The sequence below is a fragment of the Poecilia formosa genome, unplaced genomic scaffold (genome assembly GCF_000485575.1).
Source record: "Poecilia formosa unplaced genomic scaffold, Poecilia_formosa-5.1.2 Scaffold118, whole genome shotgun sequence".
Taxonomy (NCBI): domain Eukaryota; kingdom Metazoa; phylum Chordata; class Actinopteri; order Cyprinodontiformes; family Poeciliidae; genus Poecilia; species Poecilia formosa.
The window spans coordinates 687208-698125 of record NW_006800057.1 but is presented as its reverse complement, the minus strand read 5'-3'; the positions used below and the strand labels follow the sequence as shown (position 1 = coordinate 698125).

The 10918-nt window shown below is 36.9% G+C and overlaps 2 protein-coding genes and 1 long non-coding RNA gene across 3 annotated transcripts in view; 2 read left to right on the top strand and 1 right to left on the bottom strand.

Moving 5' to 3' along the window:
- The window catches only part of LOC103143929 (C-C chemokine receptor type 3-like), a 32869-nt gene that overhangs the window by 20809 nt on the left and 1142 nt on the right, over window positions 1-10918 (top strand). The gene's annotated exons all lie outside the window — the stretch shown is intronic.
- LOC107837164 (uncharacterized) overlaps window positions 1431-10918 on the bottom strand; it is a 12107-nt gene continuing 2619 nt past the window's right edge. Inside the window, exons 2-3 of the long non-coding RNA XR_001663165.1 lie at window positions 4715-4718; window positions 1431-2176 (exon numbers count right to left, since the gene is read on the bottom strand). This is a non-coding gene — a long non-coding RNA (uncharacterized LOC107837164). The remainder of the gene's footprint in view (window positions 2177-4714; window positions 4719-10918) is intronic.
- Window positions 6317-10918, top strand: part of LOC103143928 (C-C chemokine receptor type 1-like) — an 18391-nt gene continuing 13789 nt past the window's right edge. The window contains exons 1-2 of the mRNA XM_016675674.1: window positions 6317-6539; window positions 6651-6827. Coding sequence (XP_016531160.1) covers window positions 6664-6827 — 164 coding nt within the window. The 5' untranslated portion in view covers window positions 6317-6539; window positions 6651-6663. The remainder of the gene's footprint in view (window positions 6540-6650; window positions 6828-10918) is intronic.

The window sequence follows — 10918 nt, the reverse complement described above, 5'->3', positions numbered from 1 at the left end:
AGCAGTGGCTAAAACAGATCCCAGGAACAACATCAGACATCTCAGTCCAGAAATGTGCAGTTCTAGGCACAGCCAAGATACTGGGCAGAACCCTCAAGCTCCCAGGCCTCTGGTAGAGGACCCGAGCTCAGAGGATGAAAGAGAGAGAGAGAGAGAGAGAGAGAGAGACCACCCGTGGAGGGTGAGAAGGGAATTTTTTTATTTTTTTTATATATATAATGTCCATACATACCAGTAAAATAACAATCTTATTTTATTTTTCTTAGATTTATTGTCAGGTATGCCAATCCTTTTGTTTCTTGATCTTTATGAGCTGCACAGCACAGCTTCTACAACAAATGTGTATAAAATTTTATGTTTTTTTTGGGATTAACAGAATATCAACAATTTCCCAATGGTGGTGTTTCCATTAAATAAGAATTACAGTCAAAATCACACGTGAATAAGTTCATTCATGAGATAAGTCATCAAAAAAATGTACCGTGGCAAGATCCAATTACTTCCTGCTGTCTTCTTTGTTGTTTTCACAATTAGTAATATATATTTGTGGGCAGGTTGCCTTCTTGCAATTGCTTTCCTACTAGCCGGCTAAAATGACCTGAAAAAGTTAAATATATCCTTTTTTTGCTAACTTGGTACCTGACCCAGGTGTACATTTTGAAAATTGCATTTAATTTGGGTTTTAAACACTTTATTTAACACGTTGCTGATATCTGTTTAGCCTGGGACAATCCCAGAAAAGGTGATAGTGGTTTGCCTCTGTCGAGCCACATTGCCTCCAGCACTCTGATTTTGCTTCCCTATGCTTCCCTTGATAGGGAATCTTGAAATATATTAGAATATTTTTCCAACAGTGCTCCTACTACTCTAGTTGGTAGAGGACCAGTGAAAGCAGCATATACTCTGCCCATCCTCTTCTGAAATTTCTATTCCAAATTCACACTCTCATCTTTCTTTAATGTGAAACGTATAACCTAGAAAATGGGCTCAAGGAAATCCATTGGAGAAAAAAAATAACATGGTCATATCTTAGGAGAGAGAATACATCTATTTTTAAGATTTATAAGGACGAACAAAATCAAAGAAAAAAAAAAAGTATTCTTTGTAAATATATTTGTGAAGGAATACTTATGAAAAAAATATAAAGGTGAAGAAAATAATTCATATCGTAATAATATGCCAGGGATACATTAGAATAGTTAAAGAAAGAAATTATCTTTTGATCATATCTTGAGTAAAGATTTTATGTTTTTACTTGCTACATTAAATGGCAAATTAAAATGTTGCTAAATTATTTATTGCTGGAGTAATTCATTTATTAGGCAATTTATTTCTGAATATATGTTTGGTAATGGCAGGATTGGTCCTTCATACAAAATGCCTCAGAGGATTTTTCATGAAAGCTGATCTCTCTGAAGCNTTGGTATTTCTGTTCTGGTAAAGCTGAAAGGACACTCTTTACCTTAGGCGAGCCAGTGACAGTTTTCTGTTTTTTTTGCACAGTTCTGTATAATTTCCCAAGCTTTGAACATGTCAAAAAGAATTGTTCAGTCCATCACCTGAAAAGGGAATGTGGCACACCTGCAACCCTAACAAGACAAAGATCAGTTTAAACTGACAGGCCAACAGGAAGACCAATAATCAGAGTAACAGAAAAAGAGACCCATGGTACCTCTGGATGAGCTGCAGAGATCCACAATTTGTTCACAGGTCTACTATTTGCCATGCAGTTAACAAACCTTGCTCCTATGGGAGAGTTTCAAGATGGATGACAGTTACAAGGAATCTCAAAGATTAATTTATCCAAAAAGTCATGTAGGAGACAAAACAAATAAATGGATTAATGTGAATGAAATCAAATTTTTTGACCTACATTAAAAATTGCTATGTGAGGTGGATAGGAACATGGATGATTTAACAAGCAGTCTCTCAGTAAAGATGTGCTGGACGGGACCCAACACACTAGATACCCAAGTTCAGTTCTTGAGATCCACCATCCTGCAGCTCTCAGACACGTCACATGTCCAACACACCTGAATCAAATCAGTGGCTCATTACCAGGCCTCTACAGAGCTGAATGGCTGCTGATGAGGGAGTTCAGTCATTTGATGGAGGTGTGTTGGACCAGGGATGTATTTCAAAGTTTGCTAGATGTTGATCATGGACTTGGGGCCCTCTGTTGCCATGTTCCCCATGTTACACACAGGAACATCTTTGGATCGGGTCTTTGGGAAGCTTACAGTCTGCTGTAACTCCTGTTCAAACCTGATCAAGACAACAAACTCCAGAATATATGCCAATAACTGTTGGAGTTAACATGCTTACTTTGTAACATTACCAAGTACTAAGTAATGACTTAATTCATTAATATAATATTATGAATGTAGGTGTTTTGGTTTTCATGTGTTGCTTAGAGTGTTTTAAGTGACAGTATAACAGTCACAAAAAAACTATTAGAAATCAGCAACAAAAAAGCTTAAACAGGAACAAACTGGTGTATGATGTTACTTGTTTTCTATGTTCAAACTTTATGTAATATCAGTGGTACAAATGTCTGTCGCATCTGAATTATAATAAAATTCACAGCAAAATCCTTTATAAGCAGACAACTATAATTTATCCCCTTGTATTATTTAACAGGCTTGAAATTATTAACAAAAAGTAGATACCACTAGAATTCTTGAAAACAGGATGCTTCTGTTTTTTTCTTTTTTTTTCTGTTTTTGTGTAATTATATCATCCTGTTGCATTGTATAGTTGTTGTTGTTTTTTTTGTTTTTTTTTTTTTTTGCTTGGCATGCTGTGTATAGTAATTGAAGATGTAATTAAATCAGAAATTGGCCTGACATTATGCAAAGCCATTAATATATAAGAATATAATTCATGTTCATGTACATTTTTGACCTGTACATTAAATGGATGTCTTCAAAATTATCTTTATTATGACTTGCTTTCTTTTTAGTAACAATACTGGGGATTCCAGGAGAAATGTATGCTAGCCATCAGATGCTGCACGAACATAAACAAACAAAAAAAAAACAAACAAACAAATGCAATAGAAAATGCTGCAAACAATTTTTTTTTGCAATAACAGAAAATAGAAGCAAAATCCTTCAGTCAGCAAAACAAATGCGAACCAATCATGCTGCACCCACAAACAATACACTGCATTCACAAATAAAATGCTGTAATCACAAAATAAAATTGTCCTCAGATTTTCCTTAAATCCAAATGCTCAAAATACCAACTGAAATGGGAGTGACTGGTCCCCCGTGTTTTACCTCGTGGTCCCTTTGAGTCCCCTTCACTAGAGTCCCAAGACACCTCAGAAGAAACGTCTTCTCCTGGTCCTGAGATTTTTAAATTGTTGACTAAAATGAACGACCAAGTCCTGCTGGTCACTTCTTTTCTTAGTGTTCACAAAGCAGATTTTACTTCATCACAACCACCTGGCTGGGATTACAAGCAACCTCCACTCTCTGTATCAGAGGTCTGAGGCCGGGCTCCAGGCTGTAGTTTTACACCTGCCTTCCTCTAGAATGCGTATGGTCCCCCAGCAGTACCAAACAGGACAGTACCTGTCCGGATCACGAAAAGAATATTAACAAAAAACAGAAATACTAAATGCAGCAGTCTAAAATCAAATCTCAGTCTCATCCTCTGTCTAATTCATGAAATACTTGCCACCAAGTTACTTAAACTGACTGAGCTAATTGTAGCATCACTATCAGCAAAAGGACTATTAATGAATTTAACACTGAACAGAATATTGATGTTATGTTGCGAACAGGAACATGGTTAGATGACAATGAATCACTTGTACCTAATTTCAATTTAAGTGAGAATACCAAACATAAAAGAGGAAGAGGGGTTACTACAAGATATCATGATTCACTAAACCGTAAAAAGTTATTTCAAGACCAGTTTGACTCTTTTGAATATTTAAGAATTGAGGTAAAAACCGATAAACTCTGACATTAACCCTTTCCAAAACCTCAAAATATGTAGAACATTTCTATCCTGACTAATCATCTTATCTTCTATGTGCATTGATTATGATTGTTTAATAATTGTGGGAGATTTCAACAAACGTGTTGACAAGCTCGAAGACAGAGGGGCAAAAAAGCTGCGTGATATTCTTGAAAACTTTGGTCTGTCTCAACATGACAAACAAACAACATACAATCGATGACACGGTTACTGAGCTGGTTATCAGTGAACATTTCTGAGGTCTCTGTAACTGATGTCGCCCTGTCGGATCTTTTCTCTGTTTTCTTTGAAAGTAGTTTCTCTGTTGACTCACGTAGTAAAACAAATACTATTACAAAATGTTCTTCCACAGACAACGCAGCAGAAACATAAGATCTGATCTACTCTGACACCTCGCCTCTATGTTGCAACCTTGTAGATGAGTTAAGTAGATAACTTCCACTCTACAATTTCAGATATCATTGATTTCACACTTCTGTTAAAGTGAAGGTCGTGTCTGGCAGGAACAAGTCTTCATGGAGCCATGAACAAACAGATAGATTTGCTAGAAACCTTTGTCATAGGGCTGAATGTGAATGGCATAAAACTCGACTTCACGTTTATTAGGAAATCTTCAAAGAAAGACTCTGTAGCGATCACTCAACACTAAAACATGCAAGGGAAACGTTCTTTGTGGCAGTCATAAACTAAAACATTAATGCTCACAACTGACAGGATCAAAAACCCTCCTGTGACTCAACCACCTGAACTCCTTTCCAACACAGAATCCAATGAATTTGCCTCTTCTTTGAAGAATAAAACAAACAAACAAAAATAAAATAGAGGATTAAGCTGAACATCCTCACTAAAGCCAATATCAATGCTGTGTCCAAGCATAACAAATAGAGAAAAAATTTGACTCAATTTCAAATACTCAACTATAAAAGCCTGGAATAAATTCTAAATCAGTTAAATTCACATTCATGCCCTCTTGATATCCATTTTATTTAAGAAGTAACAGAAAAACCCTATAAATTCTAGACTCTAACAGGTAAAAATAGTGCACAAAAATCTGTGTAGGACGGCAAAGTCCTAGCGCAAAAATTTGCGTGACAGGTGGACGGAGCCTGGTGCTGCAAGGTTGGAGACCTTGTCCTGTTAGGCGACGGGGCCTGGATAATACCCGTGTTAAATGAACGGCGGAGTCCGGCGACGACAGCCGCTTAAATTCCTTAACTAAAGTATGTTTTTATCTTTTTTTTAAATCTTTTTTTTCCACAAATCTCTTTCTCTTTCTTGCTGTTTATTCAGTGTCACATGCCATTTTTATTTTGTTTTTTAATTATGTAAAGCATCTTGAAATGTCTTGCTGCTGAAATGTGCTATACAAATAAAATTTGATTGATTGATTGAAGAAAACGGATATATGATCTGATCCAAAATAGTAAACTCATTGCTTTCATCAGGTGTTTTCCCCCAGGCTTTAAAAACAACAGTTATCAAACCATTGATTAAAAAGAACAATTTGGAAAAATCACTCCAGCAGAATTACAGGCCGACCTCTGACCTCCAATTCATCAGCAAAATTATTGAAAAAGCTGTGTTTAAACAATTAGCCAACCGTTTTGATGTCTTCCCATGGTTTCCGTGGTTACTACAGTACAGAGACTGCCTTCGTCAAAGTGTTCAATGACATAAAACGCAGACTGTGGAAGAACCACAGTGCTGGTTCTGTTGGACCTCAGTGTTGACTATGACATATTACTGAAATGACTGGAGAGTTGGGTAGGACTCTCTGGTCCAGGACCCATCTGGTTCGAATCTTACATAAAGAACGGAGATTTCTTTGTTTCACGAGGAAACTTCTTGTCAAACTGGACAGAAGTCGCATATGGGGTACCCCAAGGTTCAATCCTAGGACTCCTTTTATTTAACGTCTTTGTGCTCCGGCCTTGTGTGTTTCTGTCCTCTTGTTGACAGCAGATGAAGGCAAATGGCTGCTCTGAGTTGAACTGGCTTGAAATTAAGGTGAAATTCAAGAGAATAACAGAACAAAACAAAAACATTTCTTCCCAGTTCTTTTTCTTTAAAGACAAACATGTTATGATCACTGGCATCCTTACCTCCCTCATCTAATTTCACCTCTGCTTTTGAGCAAACATGTCTTCACCTGCACCTGTTCTAACTGCGTTGCTGAACCTGTTTGACCAAATTGTGTTGAGATCCATGAACTTCATTTGCTTTGAGAACTCTGTTAACTGTGTGAAGAGACACACCCTGAAGTGCCTCGGCTGATCAAGGAGAATTAAAGGAATATTGTAACGATTTTGTGTTTTTGTTCTGCTGGTGTCCATATGGTTATGTGTATTTGTTGTATGTTACATTGTGCTCTTTGTTGTTACGTGTATAAAGTTATGGGCTTCCCCTGTCTGACTCTGCTGACTCCCACTCACATGTGAGTGACTTGTCATGTGGGCGTGGGATCAGAGGAGCGGCAGGACAGGACTGGAAGAAGAGGAAGTTTGGGGAGCGTAACGGTTAGTTGGAGGTTTGGCGGGACTACATCTGTGGTGTGTTGGCGTCGTTACAATATATTTCTTGTTTCTTGTTTTTAATTTTCACTACATATAAAAAGCTGATTTTCAAGTTCCATCTGACAACATGTATTCTGCTTTTGACAGATTTTACACAAAGATGACTCAGACAAACATCAGCTATGTTACCAGCAAAGTCCCGGGTGTTGAACCGTGTTCCAGGGATGATGATAACAAACTGGGAGCATATCTGTCTTACATTTACTACTTCATGTTTGTCTTCAGTGTTTTCACCAACCTGCTGGTTCTGGTTATCATCCACCGGTGAGTAAACTGAGTCGTTAGAGCCTAGGAATTTAAATATGAAATAATCTGATTGTTATTAATTGTAGAAACCTATAAGGAATTCACATTCACATGTAAAATCCAGAGTAATTTTTTTATGTCGTGGTTAAAAAATACCTATAATTTTTTTTTTCTCTCTGTGTGACCTTAAATCAGTTTTATGTCAGTTAGGGTTACCAAATGTATGTCTAGCTGCTAAGTGATGGATTAAATTTACAGATTATCCAGCATTTTGGAAAATCTGTAAAGTGAAAACTTTTATTTTCTTTTGGAATTCCTAATAATAAATAATAACAATCCAGTTTTGGAGTAGGAGTAGATGTTAACTTCTCTGGACAATACATGCTTTTCACTACGGTTGCTGCTTCCTCTTATGTTCTGTTCTGTGTGTTGCAGAGGCACAAAAAACTGTTAAAAATGTACAGATGAGTTGGTAATGACCGATAGGCTGGGATCCAAGACTGTGCATCACAGATACTGTCACCAAGCCAGCCTGAGTTAATAGCTAAGTCCTGCTGGAGTATTGATACAGAGAACTATCCTGAGTAGATCTGCACTTGCTAAGGGACCTGAGCTATCAGCAGCATTTTCAGCTGAAACGTTTCTAATAGCTTGGCTTGTAATATTACAAAAATACATAATTCCTTATGATAAAAGCCAAATTTGATGATTCCTGCAAACACCATTCTCCACAAATATGCTCTCCCAACCACAACTTGGCCTGATGATGCCTTCGATCGACTGCAGACTGCTTTGATAAAACTAACTGTAATATTTTGAAGCTNATCTGTCTTACATTTACTACTTCATGTTTGTCTTCAGTGTTATCACCAACCTGCTGGTTCTGGTTGTCATCCACCGGTGAGTAAACCACCAAATTAAATCGAGTTGAACGTGAGGCATCCATAAATGTTGAAATTATTTTGTCAGACACTACTGTAAAACCTTACAAATTCTTTTTTTTATTTAGCTACATCTAATATCTAAGAAAATTTTAGAAATGTTAACGTCCAATATAGACAGCCTGACAAAATATAAAATGCAGTTTTTAAAATAGAAGAAATTAAGTGAATTTTAGATCTTCCTGTTTGACTTACAAATCACAAAACATAGCTTTCAGTTTAAATAAGTTTTTATTTTTTATTTTGAACAGAACCACCTAGTTTTTTCAGCTTTTGTGGTGCAGAGAGCAGCTTGATTCCTTCAGGGTACACAAGATTCATAGGAAATATGAGCTACTTTTCAGTAATGCTGCTGCACCCGAAGTAGTAAAACTGAAACACAGTTTTTACCAAAATGTGAACATCTGAGTATTTATTTTCTGAAGCCAAAGGTAAACGATGTGCAGTTTCTGATTCAAACAGATGAGTATTGAACTGAACAAATGCAACAGCTTGATTAAAAAAAAAAGCTTTGCTACATTTTTAACACTGCAACAACAGCATGGCTTTTTAAATACATGTGCAGAGTTTCAATATTGTAATTTAGGATGTCTTGTTTACAAAGTAAATATATTTTTTAGATATCTTTTATCTCATTATTTCTGACCTGATTATGCAAATATCAAGACATTTATATTGAGCATAGATATAATTTTGCTTTTTGGGTGTTAATGAAATAAATGTCATATTAGCTTCTTCCTTATTTGTACAGGAAAAACTTTGATGAAATTTAGAGTGGAGTCTCACTGGAGCCCACATGTGATTGAACCTCAATCTCATTTCCACCAAGAAATCTTCTTACATGATTCTGTGTGGAAGCATGATGGCTCCCTTTAAGAAGAGGTTTCCAAACAATCATCACAACCGTTTTAGGAGTGGATGAATCAGACCCCACTCACAAGCTAATTGGAAAAAGGGCGTTGCTTAAAGATTAGACTGAGTGGCAGAAATGGCTCTAAATTACAAAAATCATATACTGGAAACACCATCAGCAGCAAATGAGCAAATAATATTACGATACAACGGACTGAAGATTATGACTTACACTGGTCTGTTGTCATTAAGAAAACATTAATGAAAACAGTTTTCAGCCAGCAGCATCCTGCAAAAATATGTTCGCTGAACAGTCCAGCATTAAACATGCTGTGTAAGAAGAAACAAAAAATGATTTTGTTCTATATGACATGAAATCAGCCCAACCTTTTCTTTTTTTGATTACCAAAATTATTTCTTGTTTCTAAATACCAGAATATTCAGTGATCTATTTCTTTAGAAAATTGATTTATTTATTCAAATTCAGTGATTTTTCTTGCCAACAGCCATCACTACCTTCAATAACTCTTTGAAGTATCTGAATTAATGAGCTACAAAAACCATTAACATTTTTAAATTTGGGATTAATAAAGTATTTTTGAATTGAATTTGAATTGTAAACACATGCTGAACTTATTAGACCTGTGAATTCCCAGGTGATAAGCCATTGTGGTAACAATTTATTTGACGGGATGTGAATAAGACTGACATGATCCTGTCATGAACATGACTTTACACCAGTTATGAACATGAATGAGTCTTCATGAATATTTGTGACTGCTGTCATTAAGTGTCATTTGGTAAATAATTACTCTTTTAAATGCAAAGTTGACATTGTTTAAAATGTCTGTTATAACAACTAGACAGTGGCGCAAAAAGTGGGCATGCAACTCATAGGGGCGCTGCACCAGAGGGGGCGTCAAAAACCTGTCTGGAGGGGGCGGCGCCTGATGATGTGTTCGCATCCACTTGAGCACCCTTACGCTCCTTCACCTCGCGCCCATAACGGGGTAAATGTAGCAAGTTTTACCTTTCATGTAGCTTCCTTCGAGGGGGGGGGGGGGGTAATGACATTAATGACACTTCTAATGACATTAGAAGTGTCATTACTCTTACTTTACTGAATGATACTTCATGACAATAGTCATAAATGTTCATGAAGACTCCTTCATATTTATGACAGTGTCATGTCCCTCTTATGTACACCCCTTCAAATAAAGAGTTAGCGCCACTGTTTTGTAAAGGTCCTGTGTATACCATGGTTTTACAAAGGAAATGTTAAGTTTTCCATTATACCATTCCTATTATTTAAAGTAATGTAATAGTAGAGAAAGTTGTAGAAGCAGTTCAGTTTTCTCCAGTTGTAAAGAGCAGTTTAGCTCTACCCTTGCCTCTCAGTTTTTTATTTTATTTTTTATAAATCTTTGTAAGCTCATAGTGTGGAAGCTAAAAGACTGCTAAGAAAGAACTGTTAGCATGCTAGGAGGCATATGATCAGTCCAGGCTAGATAATGACTATTGTTAAAGTTTGCAATGCTGGGAAAACCCATGTTGGGCCTCCATTTATAGAAAGGAAATGATTGGGCCTCATGTCCCAGGATGCTTTGCGCTAGAGGCTATCACTGGTAGCGTCAATACGAAAGCTCAGTATGACTGAGCTTACAGATAAGACTAGTCTTTAGTCTAGTCTTTGACAGAGACAGGTTCATGAACCATCTCTGCTCATTCTGTTGGAATGATGAAGGACTTTTAAAACCTTCAAAGTGGCATTCTAAAGATCCGTCGGGCCGAAGCTGAGACTTGGAAAACCCCTGCCATGTCCAGCATACTGCAGAAGCTTGTTGGAGAGGCTACTGCCCTAAGTTGACTCCAGGGTCCAAAAGAGCCATCCAGCTGCTCCAGCGAATTAACTGTTAAGATTGCCCCCCCACAATATTGCTTAAATCTACTTTGACACAAACTTCTACTATTGTCTGGGCTCAGACAGGGTTAGTTGAAAAAGACGATTTAATCAACATACATAACTTTTTATATGCTGGTTTAATCTTAAAAGTAAAAAATAAATGAAATTTCTGGCTAACACTCTCACAAGTCTTATTTGACAAACCTTTCACAGACTTGCATAAAATTAAAGCCACTGATAATAATTTGTGCTCTGACTGTTGGAGAATTTATGCTTACACCAAAATAACACCTTACCATCTTCCCTCCAGGTTTGAGAAGCTGTACACTGTGATCAACATCTTGCTGGTCAACCTGGTGGCGTCCTCCCTGATCTCAATGAGCAGCCTTCCCTTCCAGGCTGTCTACATGCAG